The 20,195-nt window shown below is 38.6% G+C and overlaps 1 protein-coding gene across 1 annotated transcript; it reads right to left on the reverse strand.

The window, feature by feature from the left end:
- Positions 1-14,867: 14,867 nt before the first annotated feature.
- Positions 14,868-19,803, reverse strand: LOC111270528 (uncharacterized). Its single transcript, XM_022850784.2, has 5 exons — positions 19,564-19,803; positions 17,639-18,075; positions 16,675-17,105; positions 15,954-16,402; positions 14,868-15,766 (listed from the first exon to the last, which is right to left on the reverse strand). Exons 1-5 carry the CDS (start codon positions 19,633-19,635, stop codon positions 15,638-15,640), a joined length of 1,518 nt encoding a protein of 505 aa, XP_022706519.1. The 5' UTR covers positions 19,636-19,803; the 3' UTR covers positions 14,868-15,637.
- Positions 19,804-20,195: the final 392 nt, after the last annotated feature.

Here is a 20,195-nt window from a genome sequence, read left to right on the forward strand (position 1 = left end):
ATGCAAGATTTTCGCAACCTACGCTTAAAATGTTTTTGTTATTTTTCGATATATTTCATATGCACCGCGTTTGTTCAACGCTTCATCGATCTTTCTACTTGATTCTGTGCATACCCTTTCGTGAAACTTAAATCTGTCCAACTGAGTCGGCAGAGCTTGGCATTGAGGCAGAGTCACTGTTCTTGTAGACGACAATTCTAACTTGACAATGCGATGATGCTTCAGGGGCTCTTGCTGGGTGTAATGCTGATGCTTGCTACTTGGCCATTTACTGTCTCGTTGCTGTTTCGTTTAGCTGAGCAAAAGGAACGACACGATACCGGAAAATGATACAGCTAAGAGATGGGAGGAAATTCGACGATGGCGAACTGATCAAGCCGACCGCTGTTTAGTGGGACCAAACAGGCGTACGGGGTTCGGAGAAGATTTTGACATATCTGGCAATCATTTTTAGCGTTCATTAGAAAAATGCTTTGCAAGGGTAACGATGTGGTTGGTCTAATTTTTTTGTTTTGTACATGCATGTGTCCTAGAAAGCGGCACTGGAATATTCAGGGACATAGTGAATAACCGCCGACAAAAAATAAGTAAATAACCGAGGAATAAAATTATTTTCTTCCCCACCCGATAGGCTTCTTCTTATAAAGCGATGATTTCAAGCTTTGCAGAATAATACATACATTTGTAAAACCTTAAAAAAAAAATTAACTCATTTACTTGAGCGTGTGTGTCTAAACAAAAACCTGTGTATTTAAATGCTTGTGCTAATCTCTTAGTTCTGATCTTATGATAGCACCTTTGACTAATCCTAATTTTTTAGTCCAACATAAAGTAACCGTGGTCCGTTTAAAAGCGACACGAAATTTCCACGATTGAACCGTTGAAGTAACTGGTCGATTTTGACCTATGAGGCCTATCGTTATTATTACTGTGAATATTACTATCATTTTATTGCTATTATATTAATCGATTTCGTATTTCCGATGAAATTATGCTGAGCTTCGTCGGTAACAAGGTAAGTTTGAAAATAAACGAAAATAAGAGATACAATTGTCTTTTCTTCCAGCTGCCTAACCTTAACAGTGATTGTAAGCATAATGATTTAGAAATTCATCATCTAAAGCGATACCCTTAATTGGGCTTTCGCCTCATGGGAGTTATTTGGTAATCCATTTTCTCGTTCTGAATTTTTTACCTATATGCTTCAGCTATTCTGTCTATACGCATATTCTCTTTGAAACGATGTGCCCCTTTATCAATTCGCGTTATAATATAATTTGTTATGGCCTTTATTAGGCTTGTTTGCTACTTGGGTGCTTGGAGCGCACCAGCCCCAAAAAAAAACCTATCATATAATAGAGTGGACAGCAAGATATTTTTCTGTGAGAAATTACGTACGTAGGCACACACACAAATCTTTCTAGATCTCAACGTATTTTAACATATTCTAGAAAATTAACGTCTGTCTGTCTGTTGCTTTCAGCTGATGATCAAACGTGATACGTCTGTACTGCAGAACCGTCCTTTGCTCTTCGAGACTGCTGTCGTCGTTTGGTGGTGCCTTTTGTTAGTGCTCCAAAAGTGAACATGTTCAATGATTAAATTAAGTTGCCAAAAGGCTTCCTATTTCTATTTCGACGAAATCAAAAGGCTATCTTAACAATTTGACAGCCGTGCAGCGCGAACAGACAGCAGACTATAGCCAAGTCTACTATCCGATTTATAGTAGTTATTATTTATTTATTTTGCCTTTAAAAATGGCATATTCGACAGATAAGATGTACTTGAGTCAATTCATGAAACACGTAGAGGATCGCTCTGAACCAGCCTTAGGATGGAATGATTGCTATATACACCTACGTTACTCACTCGGAGAATCCTCACCATAAACTAAATAAATGTGCGAAGTTGCCTAAATAGCTCAATATGAAAAAAAAAATGTCAAATAAAATGGTGCAACGTAGCAAGTGCCTATTTTTACCTCCCAAGAAATATATATATTTGCTAAGATCTTATAATCTGAATAAATCAACGATATTCTCTTTAAATAGGATATTACATTTGGCCATTAAAAATTACAAAAAATAACAACAAAAACACCAATTATTGCACTGATCGAACAAAGGCATCGCGTTTTTTAAATGTTCCTGTCCAATCTGTGTGACCCCTCCGAAGTAAACTTTTCAAAATTGCTCCAAATACAAATAAATCTATCCTTCTATATACCAATGTTTTTAGTTACAAAACTCAGTAGGCTTGTTTAGTCAGACTAGGGGCGACTCTCTTCCCACGGGATAAAAGCAACTTTTGCCTTTACCCAAACTTCGCCTCCTTATTGCCCCGAGCCATGTATAATTAGACCCGGGACTTGTGAATAGAGGCGACCAAAGTCACGACTGCACATTTAAACTTGCTCCAACCTCTCTAAATGACAGTTCTTTGTTTCTTTTGACAGAAACATTGCAAACTCTGTTTCTGTTAATGTTAATCCATTTGTACAAGCAGTCGCCTAGTTATCAAGGGTCACATCTGCGCAATTATCAAAATAATAGTGTAGTCTTTTAATGTGTATTCTGGCAGCAGGCTCTATGTAAGCCCCATATTAATCGGACCGAAACACATAAAAGCCTATATTCAAAAGGTCTATGGACGAAATTATAAGCTGTTTTTTTCACTTAACGACAACCTTAGTCAACGATATAGGTAGTGAACTTATATCGAAATCGTACGAAAAGCGATTTGATTACGTTGTTGTCTAAAATATTTTTTTTTGTCATTGACTTGGAATTTTATTTAGGCTATATTACCGCCACGGTGCCCTTATGGCGTTACCAGTCCCCTCACGAACTGCGATTGTTTGCTATTATGCAGGACAAAACACATGAACCTAATGAATGCGTGCTCTTCCTCTGGAGGCTTGATCATCCATTTCTATTTAGTGGTCACGAAACAAAGACCAACGAAAATATCGTTTTATTTTGATGCAGATTTCTTGTCTAATTCAAAACAGATCTACCGTCCTCCATCTTCAGTTATAAAACAAATTTCTCCCTTGAAAAATGTTAAAAGTAATGAAAAACATTATATATATATATATATATATATATATATATATATACCTCCTACGTTATATAACCCTTCCATGTTTTCATAATATTCTTTTATACAGTATTACGTCTCACAAACGAGGAAATATACGATGAACTGAAAAAGAAGCCCCTATTGTTTAAAAAAGGGTAATTCTAAAATGCTTTAAATACCAAGTCCAGACTTCACGATTATCTCATTTGCCTATGAGTATAAAGCTCGCCACTGCTGAACCTCAGTCATTCGCCACTCTTCTTCAATTCCACTGGAAAGGTACCATTTGTGTGTTTATACTTCGGTGAAATCAATGGAACTTAATTCTCAGTAAGCTTGGAAATTGCTATCCACGGCTATAGTTGGCCTTTTACCATGGCGCACTGCCTTCATTGTTCTTCATTGATTTTGATTTTCCTTTTATTTAAAATTCCTTTTATTAACTGGATTCTCTAGTTTCATCATCTATCTGTTATTAGTCTCGTAATAAACTTTTTTGTTCCGTTTTAGCATTTTTTTCCATATTTCCTCATTAAATTTAGATGTTATATGCCTTAATCTATTTTCCCTTTGCGTCTTCTAAAGAGTGTTTGCATATATCATAAGAATCCGTCCCATTTCAAATACAACCGTATTGTCCTATAGTAAAACGAACGTTCACAGTGTCATCGGCAAACTCTTAGTGGCGTGCCAAAGCCGAGAGGTTCGAACTCCGTGCAAAAAACCCAAAAGTCCAAATTGCGTGTTTCCGATCACGAAGCATTAGTTCTCTTTGTGGATCAGTGAGCTTCTCTGACCAAAACCCGCGTAAAAGTCAACTAAGTTCTATAAATTCCCTTGTCTGTCATTTTCTTTTGATTATACTGCTCTTTATCTTTGTTTAACCGCTGTTTAAAACGGCTGTCTACCTCACTCTGTGCTACGTCTCGTCAGGCCCGAAAGCAAGTTTAACGGTCTACAGGTCTTAGCCGTGTATTTGTTTGTTGTAGTTCACTACGTGTTGGATAATCAAATCAAACAGTTTAGAAACTAACAGGACCAGCTGTTTTAATCATCCTTATTACTTAGCATAAGCAGTAAATGCACAGGGTTTACAACGATCAGCATACCTTCTACTTTCTCTCCCTTCTCCTTATCCCTCTTTGATGCTCATAGCGAATGTCCATCATAGCGGAGGACCATCTTTTAACTCAAGAACACCCCCTATTATATATAATAAGGGTTCGAAAAATGCAAAATGTTTTATGCGATTAAAACTCGAACCACCGATACAAATAACGTTTTATCTCAATTGTAAGACAGACCTTGGAGTATAGATGAATCCCACATAATTGTGTTATCGTTCCTCAATCCTATTAATACTCAAATAAGCGAACTACTACGCTAAAGAAAATTATTAGTAAAACTGTCTCTAAATAAAAAAAGAAAGATATTTCAACAAACATTTTTACATAAGCTAGAATAATTATTCCTGGCGGGCCTGTGCATTAAATGTAGCTACTATTTAGAACGATTAAAGCCTCAGATCGGAACATAAGCCAGTCACTATTGATTTTTTAATCCGCGAATAGCTTTTTCATAGCAACCGTGTGTTGAGCCATATTAGCGGATATAAACTCGTATCGCTCTTGTCGACTTAAGCTTTCAATTTACTCTAACTAAATTTTAAAAATCGTGAATAATGTAAATGTCTCAAAAAAACTAATCGTTGAAACTCATCTGAATGATCCAATTGCTAGTTTCTTGTCCCAAACGGATATCTATTTCTGAATAAAAAAACAGGCGTACTTGTGAAAAAAAATGTAGACCTTTTTGATGAGTTTTTGGGCCCTTTAAATCTAAAATCTATTGCGGATCTCCCAGCTTGCCCTATAAAAATGCTCCTCGAAATTAGCGGAAGCCGCATAATAATTAGCCATAACGTGGACTACCGATTTCAAACGGAAAATAATGTTGTTGACCTTTGTGGAAGAAGATTCGGTAATAGCTCGTTTAGCAAAAATTTAAAAATTACGCGTTGTTTTCTACCATGACCAGGTTGTTTTAATCTAGGGACCACAGGCGTTCTTCTAGTATTTAAAATAAGGGATGAGCGCATGTTCGTTAAACCGAAAAGACCGTCTACGCCTGTCTTAGTTTAGCTGCCGTATCATATATGCATACCTCATCCATTTCGACATGTACTTATCTTGAATCCATCGGTCAGACAGAGTTTGGCCATTTAGGGTGCCGCCTGCTTATTTCCTTGCTCTCGTGCCCCCATCTCTGTCCTGTATATATGTTGTCTATCCAGATAGCATAGATACTAATACAGAATTGTGTACCGCAGCATAACCAACAATACGATTGATAGTATTGTAGGAAGTTATTGCACAATAGTTTTTCAATCCGATACAAAACCAACAATTTCAATGCTAAGGCCGTCTTCCGGTGTAAGAAGGTTGCAAACAACGATTGCCGCGGGTAAAGATTGTTTCATAGTTACGATGATGGTCGGTCGGTCCGTCCGATCGGCCCACCCTTTCTATATATGCAGGTGCACCTCTGTGGGTATACCTGCAGTTGTTGCCATTTGCGTGCGTTTGTGTATGCATAGGAGTGTAAATGTGTTTCGGTATTTCTTCTTGCCCGGAAAAATATTCGTTCACGTCGCGATTGCCCTGCTGATATTTGCCTCCGCCTGTCGTCTGCTCTTCATGAAAGATGAGGCCAACGGTTGTATGTTGGATACACTGTAAATATTCAACAGAGAGACTGTAGAGGCGGCGCCGTCCGCCTCTTGCCTGGAATTGCGCGGTGAAATGTTTACGCGACCAGCCACGCGACACTGGCTGTCGGTGCATATGCAGGTTAACGAGCACTAGACATCGACATAATTTAACTTCGGCAGTCGCAATTTGCGGCGAAACTTTTCTTCTGTTTAGGTAACAACAGCAGCAGCGGTCGCCTTTACGAGCTAGCCTAACGAACAGATGAGCACATGAGAAATCGAGTTTAGTGCTTACAAGTCTTCAATAGGGATTTCTCAAATGGGGGACGGCGAGGGAGGTGTTTCGAGCAATGTAAACGACAACGTTGAAGAACTGCAAGAGGGAAGAGATATTTGTCCTTTTGTATACCGGTCAGTGAAGCCAACCAACCCACCAGCCCCCACCGGCTGTCTATAGCTGCTCCTAACGGTAAAGGCGCCAGGTGCCTTCATTATAACAACCAACGGCATTACATCCTCTAAATCCCTTCGTATGAATGCGCATTGAAGCGAATTAACTGCAACCTGAAAATGATATCGGAGAAATGGTATGACAACTTGTGCGGACCAGTTATCTTCTAACACGATGTATGGTATCTGCCACTTCTGCTGATTCCGGATCGTCTAGTTTTCTGCGCCATTCTCTTACCCAACTACACGTGATGGCAATAGATAGTCCAAAAGGCAGTAGATTTCGTCGAGCTTGCGGCATTAGGACGATACAGCAACTATAGTTTGCTTGATCAGTCAACGATCGAAGAGAACACGCAAAAACAAATTCAATCATCTTATGCAAATCTATGTGCATGTGGCCTAATATTAATTCCAACCGCATCAAATTGCGCATCAATACTGAAAACGTTTTCCTAGAATATAATCCGTAGGGATATTACAAAAGCTCATCAATGTTTATTTGAGGAAGATTTCTAAAAAAAAAAAAGGTAATATACGTACATTGTCCTCGATTCTATAGTCAAATAAGTCGTTTTAAGATCTACATAGATATCAGTTGTATTAGTAGAGCTATTGTCTCATAGCGAAGCCTATCGGATTTTCTGCGAACAAAGCTGAAGCTACGCAACTTAATGAGCCCACACAAGCTCTAAATTCTTTTGCTGTGGCGCTAGTGTTTCCATTCCGCTGTTTGCAAATGGAAGAAAAAATTCTTGGTTTTAAGCCTTCCTGCAATCTGTTTTGCCTTAACTGATAGGATAATAAAAAAAAACATAGCTACTATGCTGTGTGTATGTGATTTTGTATTTTAAAATCCAATAAAAGCGTATAAGGTACTTCTTGCACTCTGTAAGTAGATTTTTTATTACGTGGACTATGCTCGTTGTCTCAATCGAAATCACATGCAGACACGAGTACACCCGGTTGCACATACCCCTTGTTAACTCTAATAACTGGATATTATTTCTCTTTCACCCAACGTAAGTTCTAAAACATATTAAGAAAGTGGGACAAAAACTGCGTCCAGAAAAAGGGAGGTTCCATCAAATCAGTTTTCGGATGCCAAATTTAATCTCCAGCAGGGGCAGCGGTTCGATTTCGAAAGATTTTTTCTCGCATACGATTTTGTCTGCTGGAACGACAAGCCATTATCGGCGAACCGTATTCGTACGCTCAGGATATGTAGCAACTAAGTAATTCTCAAAAACTTAACTACGGCATAAATGCCGTAGGAAATTATCCTGCTACGAATCGCAACGATTTACTGTAGTAGTAAAGTCTATAGCCTCCAACAACAGTGACTATAGCATCTGTATCTAATTCAATACCATAAAAGATTATAGCTTTACTTATGTTAGTGAAGGTCAAAAAACCTTATTCGTTACCTCATAGAAACAGGTACAACAATAAGCTATACAAATCAGTTCTCAATCATGTAATTGACCGGGATATGCAATGGACGTGAAGCTCACCTGTGAAATGCGCGGGCCTTCGCCGATCAAAGAACATCTTTAGAGATGTGAGACGTACGCACATGCATGTAAGTATAACCATAATTTTATTAACGGAAATTAACGGAAATAAACATCTTTCAGATATTATTTCAAAACGTTGGATGATGAACGTTACAACATTTCGCATCTCTGGCTATTCATGAGACATTTATTACTTTAGCAGCAGTAAATACAGTTTGAATATAATACCACTGCTGTTGAAGAGAATATTATGTAACAGGAAATAGCAAGAAATACATATTTCAAAACCTAGGCGAATGTGTATCCCCCGTAACATTTTCAAATTGTTTTTATTAAGTTGACCCAATATATTCGTTGAAAATTAGGACAAATGACACTGAGTTGCGAGACTCTTCTCGTCAGAGAAACGTGTGCTTCAATTTTGCCAATATTCCAAAAAAAGTGATGCGTCTAGGCGTAATCTGCTTTAAGAAACACTTATGGGCAAAGCGTAATGTCGACGTTCCTCTAGCTGCATCAAACGTTCGCTTATTTCTTAAGCATTTGACGCTGAGATCGAGCTTTATAGTATCCTGTGGTGGCTGTTTCCTCTTAATGTCCACTAATCGTCAGGTTACACTGGATCACTGCTATGATCCGTTATCTTATCACAAGCTGCAGGCCCCTGAGAGCTTTCGGTGAGCCTTCTCGTGCGACATCCCGCGACACTTTTGCTTACGTTCACTGCTGTGACTATACGTCACTGGACCGTCGTAGCGTTACACGATATTCTTAGCTGGTGTTCTGGTGTGGGCCGAGATCTGGAAGCTGTGCTTCATTCTTTTCTCAATATGGATAAAAAATAGGCCTTTGAGTGCCTACCCCAAGCCACAACTACCACGACCTCGCATGACTTAAACAATTCAGCGAAGATATGACAAGGAAACAGGATTCCTGAATATAAGATAATACGTTCAGGATCTCCTTCTAACGAGTGAGGCACAAAAGACAGCTGAGGATAATATAAATGTAAGGAGAGTTTTGAGCCTCAGTGAAAGGTTTTCCAGCATAGAGAAGCACACAAGTTTGCACTAGTGCAAATATTATCTGTTCTAGATTGCAATCTTGTGATTATAGTTATTATTGTAAGACGGATAAATCAATCATATCTGCAATATCTTTACGGCGATCCATAGGATAGTCCACAAATACCGACACCTCACGCAGCTAAGTACGGTTTTTTGGTGTATTCACATTAAAGTATAAGAGTGAATGATAATGATAAATAATTTTCATAACATGATAACTAACATATGGTTGTTTAATTTATTGTATGACTTCGACAATTTAGCTTAGGGCCGGAGAAATTACCACACCTCGAAAAGGCTATTATTTTAGAAACTCATTATTATTCATTTTAACTAATTTTTAAAGACTGAATTGAACCACTCCAACGACAGTTTAGATAAACGCTGAACGGAATATGCCGTCTACAAGGAGAAAATATTTTTTACTGCACTTATAAAACTTTATGGTTTTTATCAGTTACGGTTTTGCTCACGGGAATATGCTTGGTCAAACTTGGTGTCAGCTAATAATCAATTCGTACGACCTGGAATAATATTCTGAATATAAAAAAAAATGGTTGTATATTTAAAACATTATTACGTGAAGCGATTAAAAAGCTCGACGTAAAAATGACCTCGATATAAGTTACTCGGCATCATTATTATTCAAAGAAAAGTACCGGTTTATTCATTTATATATATATATATATATATATATATATATATATACATATATATATTGTGTCTGCATCACAATTATCGCATTTATTCTGGATTCACATTGAAAATACGGAGGGGTAATTTAATAATAATATCGGATAAATATCTTTAACCAATATTGTATTAAAATTTAACGTTGCCTTTTCACAGAAAGCACGCATACCTGTTGATTACCGCAGGGGAAATCAAAGTGGCGCGAAATTGCACGGTCTAAGTGAATAGTGATATCTAAAAAACTGCATTAAATATTTAATGCAATTACATTACATATCCATTGTTCGGGCCTTGTATTCCATATAAAATTCCAAAATACATGTGTCTTTTATCGTCACCTTAAAAGATTGCCTTCTCCTTTGACTAGTCATTTTACTAACTTTCGCCCGTTCTTTAATTTGTAGGGCGCTCAAGTTTTCTATGCTCGTATTTTACAACAAAACACGCTTAGCTAGTTTGCCATTAGTCAAATTATTTCTTTGTTTGCCACATTTTTCGGCTTACCTCTACTGTTGCACTTTGACACGAATGCCTTTTATATGATAGTAACGCCCAGGTGCCAGTTATAATAATACGACATCAACACGCCTACGTATCCTAAAGGTCTTAAATTGGCTACTGCGTGAGCGTTAGCTAAACCTAAGTTTTACAATTTATTTTTTGTTTGTGAATATTCATAATCTAGTAATGAAGTTGTAAAATTTAAGTGCTGTGCTATTTTCATACAACGTTATTAAAATTCTTGGCATCGATACTATCCCTCAACAGGAACTGTTGTGGTATGAACAAAAACCTGTCTTGAATGTACCACAAAAAATGTAATCATATTCACTCTAACCGAAAGTAACCGCACTGCAAGTGCTTATCAAAAAACATAACCTATTTTATCTGATTCCCCAACTTGCTAGAGTAGGTTTACATTCAATGTACACTGTAAAAACAAAACAAAAAAAACAACAATGCCCGTGATGCACGCCACTATGCCGTTGACAAATATTTGTTGGATAAGTAAACAAAAATAACCATTGCAATTCTATGGTGCACAGATTTTTACATCTGGGCCAACTCTGTGAATATGCGCAGGGAAAACTCATTGCTTAGATAAAAGCCACTTCATTTTAGTGATGTTTTCACCACGTTCACCATTGCTGATATGCCCCTGTGAGGTTCACCTAGTAAAAGGCTCGTTTTACATTTCAAGTATACGTAATGCTTAACTGTATCCTTGTTCCCCGGGTAAAACCCGACGTTTAAGCATAGGCAACATAGATATATGTCAAGGTTTGACATGAAAGCAATGGTTTTGTCGTTACCGTTCATTTTATTCGAAACACCCGTAGCGAAACTTGGGTAAATGATGGGTATCTTTGCAAACATGTCATATGTTCAACGTTAGTTGCTAAATTACGCTATTCGTGAGCGCATCCCGTAAACGACATTCGGAGACCTTATAGTTCGCAACCTAGCTTGGAAAAGCGATCAATTACTTGCTTACAATGTTACTTTGTTTTTCAAAATAAGTCGAAAATCTTTACTGTGACCCGAAGTATCGCACGGTAGAGCGAATGGAGATGTTTTTATCTTCAAGACATATCTGATATTTATGGGTAGACAGGTACAAATATATTAATATTAAAATATTAACGCTACTCAAGATTCTGTTGAAAAGATACTTATAGCGCTGAAAACGACCGTTTCTGGTATCTGGGCATAAATTAGATTGAAGCTAACAAAACTGCGCCAATTTTACGTGAGTTTCGATTAACGACTGTCGCTTCATTTTACTGTCCAACTATCACCAATTCAAACACAGTCATTGCGTTTAACACTCGATTTGGTTTAAGCCTCATTTAATTGTTAAGTTTTCAATCAGTTCAATGCGAAGAGACCGGCTGAAAATGCAGATCCATTGTGCTTCAGCATAAAATGTAAACCGTATTCTTTTCGTAGAGACAACAAACCTTTGTCGAACTTTCAGGAACCACTACAAAACCATACTGTGTAGACGGGCAAAGTAAACATTTCTTCAACTTGGTCTGACGTCGAACGTAAATCAAAAGCAGTCTGTGTACGCGTAAGTGCTTGCGCTCATATAGAAAAGTTTCATTTGACCTAGTTGCAAGAAACGCGTTGGCCATTTGTTTGCCTTCACCGCTCGCTTCGTTCTATCTACAAGATTTTCTCTAAATTGCAATCAACGTAGAAGCACCTTCGCGGTTCACTTTCTGTGCCTATTACTATCATTACTCTTTCTGGAGAAGTGGAGCTGAAGGCGGCTGCGGCAGTAGCTGCAGCGACAGCAAGAACAGTGGCTATGATAGGACAAAATGCGCAAAAACTTGTTAACACTTCCTATATGCAAATCCTCCGGTCACTTGATCTTTAAACAGCCAGTCCTTGTGGAAAAGCGGTCGTTACCGGACTAGCTGGCCTAACCTCTTTGATAATGAATCTACAGTTCCCGCTCCACATGTAAGGTCCCACAACGGCTGGAAGCAGCCATTTTTGTGGAAGCCTATTGCTTCTGCTGCCCTCGCTATCGCTTCCTGCCTACCCAGCATAAGCCATCCGTCAGAATATGCCCAAGAGGACCACCAATAGCTTATACACACTGCGTGGCACGTGCCACTCAACATGGCAGTAGGTCTATCATTGTTGTTGCAGTGGCTCTTGGGAAAGCAAAAACAGAACATTACGGTGCTGAAGCGTTATACTCCTCGGACACCCCTTCCCTAGAAGGAGAACGAGCATGTTTGTGATCCTTGAGTCTCTACGCTGATGTTTCTCCCGCTGTTATAAGCGTACTAATGGACTTTATACAGATAGTCATTTATAAAACAGAAATATCTGCATGGTACTGCACGTTGCTTACATCGATATATATAATACGCCAATGGAAAGCTTTGTTTCATTCAAAATGCAGCAGACAAAGGTTATCCACTCTGTGGTGTGCTCACCGGAATTAGCCTCAGATACGTAATCCCGATCTGCATTCGTTAATTAGACATATGATCTAATTTGACAGTTATTATTTCCCTCGAAAAGCAATACGGTCGGTCGGTTACGGTTGATTTTCAGTCAAGAGCTCGTACTTCCTGATTCATTTTCTCGGGTTTACACCAAGGCCCGTAAAGCCCAGGCGCCGATTTGAAACAAATACTTTAGACCTGGGAATTAGTGGACAGGACAAAACGCTCTGCATCCATTTACTCCAGGATTATATATCGTTGTATAGCCGTATATCAGTTTATTCACAAAATGTCATATTATACTGCTCCGTTTTGTATTTATACACAGAATACGCAGTGCACATCGCTTTACGTAAAGGTTTATTGATACCGACGAATGTATACGATAGGACTGGCTTAACCACGTTGAGCACACACCAATTTTTTTTAACACAGTGGAGCCCCGATAAACTGAACTAACTTTGTTACAATAGTAATTTCAGAAGGCCGTCGGCAATTTCGCTCTCGGCAAAATATAATTCACTTGCATGGGTTGCGTGAGCACTTTACCAGCATGTATCCTGGAAAAGTTTGAAACAGATTTTAGATCTGAATTTTTTCATCTTCGAGATCATGGGACTCTAATGCTACAGAGTATGCTTGCTAAACAAGAGATACGTCTTTTTCAGACGCTAAGAATGTCGCCGTGAGCAATCGCCACATTCTCTTTTCTCGCAAATGGCTCCGCGCGTGTCTCCAACAGGTTTCTCCGATTCATCTTTCATTCAGTCCTCTTTTTCAACCTCGAAACTGAGCAAACATGTATTTACAATAGTCGGACTAACTGGTGAGAGAAGTGATTTGTGATCTGAAAACAGTAATACCTTTTCTACTAGGAAGAGAAGATCTGAGAGGAACAACTTCGACAGAAAAGAGTAGTGCTTCCGGCAAAAGACAACATCGAAAATAAAAAAACCATAAAATAGCTTCGTCCTACAAAAGAACGTCGTACGGTGCGCAGCTACGCACAATGAACAGCTGCATTTGGTCCCACGAAATCACAGAGCAACCGAAATAAAGATGCGTTCCTCATATAATCGTTCCTTCTAATATGCCAAGCACAGAACAAGCTTGCCAAACGTGCAATCATTTTAACCTTTTATAGCAAACGCCGCCGAAAATATCCTTGCATTTCAATTGTTTGTTAAACTACCTTAATAAAAATAATAAATCTAGTCGGCTAGGACATTCGTTCTACTCCTAGCGTTTAGTCTTATACGACATCAAAACGCATTGAAGTTTATGTTTAATGGAAAATCGAGTTCTGCTAATTGTCATATAAAGAAATGTAAACGCTTACCTATTATGGCACCAGACATTACTAGTCAAGATACGAATAGAGACACCAAGAAGCTTCAGACACCTAAATGCTTAAATAAATTTAGAGATTATTGAACAGAACCGTCAAAAGCAATAGTGTGGGTGTAATTACAATGAAGACACTTTAGTTAAAAAGCATGCAAGACCTAGAGTGACGTGAAAAAACGACGTTGATTAAAGCATTCATCGTGTCGCGAACGCGCTTTGGGGAAGCCAATAACAATACCGACCCTAGTTTAACAATAGACGTTCACGTATCAACGTCAAACGTGTCAACGGCTGCGCTACGGGGTTAGGCTGTCCTATTTAGCACGTCCATATCCAACTAAGACTAAAGGTTCTTGGGGTTAGGCTGTCCTATTTAGCACGTCCATGTCCAACTAAGACTAAAGGTTCTTAGGTTTTATTTGGTTCCCGGTTTCCTTTGTCAATTATATTATCCTTACAATGGACAAGGTATGGCAACATTTATTAAATCTGTTACATTTACCAGCAGACTTCATATTTTGTATGGAAAAAACTACCTATATATATATATATATATATATATATATATACATACAAATTCCTTAGAAACGATATTGCTACGTGCGTGCTAGCCTTTATATTGTGTATTACGCTTTTTGACTATATTGCTATATAGGAGTCTGCTTCCATTTGGATTTAAAATTCTAGCCTGCATACAATTGCTATGGAGGTAGTAACCTTATCCAGGGTGGCTAATGCCTTAAGGTTCCCTTAGTACGTTGCTATAATAGCCAACAAGGTCCGCCCATCGCTGGTTTAAATTTTCGCGTTAGCAAATAGTTACTGTTTTATAGGTCTATTAGAGAAATCCTAAATAAATCAAGAAAATTGACTCCGGCTAGATCTTCTAATAGAGAAAAGTCCTTGATGCTATACCGAAAAGTAATTTCGAGAAGTTCTTCATACAGAGGGAACAATCGAAGGCGTTAAAAAAATAAAGCGTACATTTCAGTATACACACACTATGATAATTTTAATAAAGACAGAGTACACCTTTGGAGAGCATCATCGAACAATCTTCTCCGGCTTTATTCCTCTGTTAACGAGATACGAAGAGACACTTTATGTACATTACAACGATCATAATGTAGGTATGCGTTTTTGAGTGTTGATGAACTTTTATTCCTTTCTTGACTACCGATCATTTTATTTATGTTATATTTCTGCAATCAAATAGCATGATGTAGCAACAAAAGGAAAAATTCAACTAAAAGTGAAATTACTATCTAAAGGACTAATTCAATGACGAATTCTCTGCCTAAACCAATGCATATAGAAGTAGAAGATTGGAAATTCCCATCGGATAATCAAAAATTCAGATTAACACCGAAAATGTTCTGCTCTGTTATCGTTCGCATTGAAATGAATCAACATGATTTTCCTTATTATGTAAACTTCACTAAAAAATGTGATAGATACAGAATGAAAACCCGCAGCTGCAGCATGAGTCTGCACGTCACACGCCGACGCCTCGTGAATAGCTCAAACTCACTGACCATAGCAGTCGCTCTACCACCAAATAAAACTCTGACGTGTCACATGCTCAAGACAAGTTTGTACATATTCAAAAACAAGAAAAATAGTTATGTTTGTATTTGTGGGTATTCTTGTGCATGGATGTATGACTCGTGTGTTATTACAGATAACTTGTAATGTCAGAACGATTAGCCAAACAACCATAGTTTTTTTTTTTCTAAGTGGTGTTTCTTAACGTATATAAAGATGGCGGCTGGACTTCCGTGTTTTAACTAATCGAAGAGAGTTTCAGACTTTTATCTTTTTTGCTGGTGATTTACTCGCCAAGCCATTGTGCTTGAACGGAGTTCCCTTACGAGGTGACTTTTTTTGCATGGGCTCTTTTGAGAGAGTCCTTTGTGGTGTCTTCATAGACACCTGAAATTCAACAATGGAAAAGATTAGCCATTTAGTAATAACGAACCTGTACTTCTACTCATTATATAGGTAATAACCTAATAGTTTACATCTGCTAAAATTATTGTAATTTTAGGTATCAATTTTTTTTCTCAGCTTTACCATTATAACTATTTAGGTATTATTAGCAGTGGAATTTATAAAGTACCTTTTTCATGCTCTTTTTTTTGGGCACCGGTGGCGCCTCTTCTACATCATCACCGTCGTTGTCTTCCTCATTTTCGCTTTCTTCGTCATCGGTGTCCTGCGGTGCTGAGCGCTTCAGTTTCTTATTGGTACCTTCAATACTAGTCTGCTTAACCGCGGACTTCTTCGGCGGCTTTTGGGGGTTACTCGTTTCAACCTCAACTGAATCACCTCCGTCATTTCCATCTTCATCATCATTTTCATCATCTAGGTCATCCTGGGCCTCGGCAACTCGAGCCTTGGCCCGGGCCTTCCGTTCTTTTACTTCTTTTTTAATGGCCTGTTTGCGATCCTTTTTCCTCTCGTGTTGCTTGACGTTGTGCGAGATGTTCAGGTAGAATATAGCGCAGATCGCCTCGTTCAACGTCACAGTCTGGTGAGAGGCAAGAACCTTTTTGGCATCAGCTGAAGCTGCAGTCAAGAAAAAAATGTTCATCAAAATACTGCCCAAAACTATCAAACGCTGTCACTGGACCTCAATGCACGGGTCAGAGGAATTCAAGGACAGATCCGTGCAACTTAAATAATTATAGACCATCACAACATTATAGTTGAATGATTTTTAGTTTGATTTCCAGCCTTAAAGACTCACTGAATCCTAGGAACAGTTACAAACAATGACGTGTAGAAATGATAGCAGAGGCAATAGCGTAGTAATAAGTAAGGAACCAGGTTACACTTACTTCGATAGATCGCGACAGCTTCGATGGCGTGACCCTTGTCTCGTTCACTTAGAAGAACATCTACACATCCCATTTTCTTCTGGATTTCCTCCTTTGATACGTGCTTAGGGCACCCGTAAATTTTCAGCTTGCGCCGGTCGACAAGTCCCGGTGGATGACACTGGCCATTGCCGTTTTCACTGACGAGAACCTCCTGGCCACGGATTTTTACTGGACCTTTGGAGTTAATCTCTTTGAGAGCGCGGTCTGCTGTTTCTTTATTTGGAAAGTTAAGGAAAGCGAATGTTCTGGGAAGACCTTTGCGGGTAACAGGACGGCGGACGACGCGAATTGCCGGGTGCAATTTCTTCAGCTCTTCTTCAGTAGCATCTTCAGGCAACTTGCCTACAAAAATTGATGTGGCAGACATTGCACGGAAGTTGTCGGCAAACCTGACGCAAAATACCAAAGTCAAAAAATAGACCGCTCGTTTTTCATTCGAATTAAGAAAAAAACTATACAGGTAAAATGGTGCCTTAACATAGGCATACATGAAAAGTCTCGCGACCCTCGAGTTTTTCGCTATCCCTACTGCAGACAAACTAAAATGGCACCTGTGACCTGCAGCCTGCAACTGTTCCACTATTGACCAATTGTATTTTACTTCTGTAAAAATAGGTTAATCATATTTCTAATGAAGGTAACATTGAATAGCGACCAATTATAACACAGCCGTCAGCTTATGATCAACCAAATTTGCATTGCGTTTTACGTAAAAAAGCAAACGTCCTCTTTAGCAAATAAATATTTCACGAATCGGCTCCATCTTTGATGCAGATATTTCCAGGATAAATCTCTAGCGGCTCGTAAAAAAAATCAGCCCGATCCGTGGGGTCGTTTGGGGTCGGATAAACTTACGAACTGAAGACTTAATAGTAGGGCATAGATAGATACATAACTGACATATAATTTTTTACACACTTACATTTTAGTTTCTACTTCGGTCAGTGGCCCGACAGCAGCGGCTCGATCTTCTACGGGCTGTTTGTCTTTTTCCTTCTTAAGCAAATCAGTGGCTTCCTTGGACTTTTTTGCTTCTTTATTTTTCTCGTCAACTTTGTTCCCGTCCTTCTTTTTACCGGGTTTGTCCTTCTCGTGTTTTAAATCCTCTTGCTTTGGAGTTTTAGCCTTAGCTTTGGCTTTGCCGGCCCCATTGAGCTTCTGCTTTTTCGGCACCGGCTGTTCGTCAACCCCGTCATCTGATTCATCCTCATCGTCAAGGCTAACATCTTCGTCTATCTCATCGAGATCCTCATCAAAATCTGCGCCGTCATCATCATCATCATCTGTATCATCACCATCTTCTTCGCAATCATCATCGTCATCATCATCATCATTTGACGGTTCAGCTAAGGGTAGGTTCTGAAGTTGAACAAAATAGGCGACGTATTTGCGTTTGTAAGAGTTCAATTATTATATTGAATGCGTCTACGAATACCTTACAATATAAAATATATTATAAGTATTTATAAATTTTTGTCATTATTATGGCTGATACAGCTTAACTCCTGAATTGAAACGTCAGGATTGTTTGGCTCAAGCCTTGTGTTTGATATATACTACTACTTACTGCATAATAAAATAATACTCCAAAATAATTGACATTATTATGATAACAATCACAACTAGCTGAAACCAAAAGTAACACTCATATGTATCACCCAATCATTCAGCTTCGACACGAACTTAAAGCCCTCCATGTCATAGTAAAAGATCAAGAACTTGCTCACTCATAGAGCTGAAGTCCTTACATATCCTGTTCGGCAATGCTGAACATTCTGCTTTGTGTAATGCATAATGATTCGTATTGCACACACATGTTATTGCAGTAAAGGGCGTTACAGTGTTTTGTTCACTAGTGGTTCTAATGTAGAGACAAAAACAGTGAATACTTGAAGCTCTGCCTACTAGTCATGCGTTTTCAATATTCAACCGTTAGCGTCATTCTCTACAAAGCATTCAAAACTATCGTACTCTAGAAAACCTAAATATAAATCTATCCCATTGTGTGTCCCGTACATCTTTAGTGATCAAAACAGCTTAATCTATATGATTTTTGTAATTCAAGATGATGATATCTACGCTAGATTTCACTGGCAGACTCGAACGACTCCAAAAAGTCAACCAATTATCAGATTTACGATTATCAATAACACGAAAACAGATTAATTATATCCTACTTTAACTATCTGTATAACCAAAATAGTACATGTTCTAAAATATATACCCTGATATATCGCCAATCAGCATAGCGTTACTCATCAGAAAATTTATATGAAATCGCTATTCGTAACGATATGGTATGGCACGGGATGACTTCGGTAGTAATTACATGAACTGGAATATGAAATTTTATAGTTCAATCAGACCACCCCAGCAACAGCAAAGTCAACTGTTTGTTCTCCCGTAGTTGCTTCCCGATTAGGGGCATATTATGTATACACAAAAAACTTCTGAGTATACGCAATCTCCAATCAAATGATTAAGTCAAATGTAAGTAGGCCTCAAATTTATTTGTAGCTATACGTTACAATTTTTTTTTATTTTTTACGTAATTCCACTGCGATCTAAGTGATACAGGAGGAAAAAAAAGCCATACAAACAAGTCAAATTGATTTTTGTAGCACTAGTGACGGACGCCGTTGGCCACCGCGTGCGCGAGCGACACATGGTCGTGGCGTCCGGCGAACAATAACAGCCTAGAAGCAATCAAATCAGAAATAAAAGCATCAAGCAACACCGCGAGCACCCTAGCTGAAGCGCCTGCGGTATAAGCTGTTATTACAAGCGAAAAAAATACTTTTTATTTAGTTATTTGGGTACTATGTCGAAATCATAAGTATAACTAACCTTGCTGCGGGGTCCTCCCTTCACCTGTGGGATAGGCTTTTTTTTTGAGATCGCTGGGCTGAACAAAGGCATTTTCTTACGATTGCCCAAATTGCAGGTTCTGTGGCAGTTTACACTGCGATACGATTAATATCCCACTCTAGTCAACAAATAAGAAAGACACCCGCCAGAAAACCAAAGAAGCGGCCGTGGTGGCACTGTAATACTAGTAGAACAGCACGGGCCGTTCCTCGCGGTGTGAATAGATCACAACAAACAGACGAATTCCAGATGAAGAGAAGCGTGCATTTGAACCACCAGCAGCTAGCAGGAAGAAAGACAAGATGGACTCGTTTCAACAACAGCATTACTGGAAGCGTCCCAGGAAGCAGACGATATAGATCGCAGCGCCGCCAAGCCGGTACATCACAAACATGTATGATGATATCAAAAACAATATTAATAAATGAACTCACGCGGTACAGAATCCTGTCTCTGCTCACGATAGTATGAAACGGCGTGCTTCCATACATGCATAATATATATAGCATATCAAATTTGTTTTATAGGTCGGCTAATTTCCACACGACATTGAAATTTACCATAGTAACATGATAAACAATTACCTGACTTGATAAGAATATTATATATAT

This window comes from Varroa jacobsoni, unplaced genomic scaffold, assembly GCF_002532875.2.
Source record: "Varroa jacobsoni isolate VJ856 unplaced genomic scaffold, vjacob_1.0 scaffold_1486, whole genome shotgun sequence".
NCBI classification, from domain to species: Eukaryota; Metazoa; Arthropoda; class Arachnida; order Mesostigmata; family Varroidae; genus Varroa; species Varroa jacobsoni.

Excerpts from the sequence above, each read along its gene's own strand:
- LOC111270528 (XM_022850784.2), bottom strand. The coding sequence starts at position 19,635 with ATGCCTTTGTTCAGCCCAGCGATCTCAAAAAAAAAGCCTATCCCACAG. Across the intron at positions 17,106-17,638 it reads ACCGAAGTAGAAACTAAAAT|GTTTGCCGACAACTTCCGTG; the intron begins GTAAGTGTGTAA and ends ATTTTGCGTCAG. Across the intron at positions 15,767-15,953 it reads AAAAAAAGAGCATGAAAAAG|GTGTCTATGAAGACACCACA; the intron begins GTACTTTATAAA and ends GTTGAATTTCAG.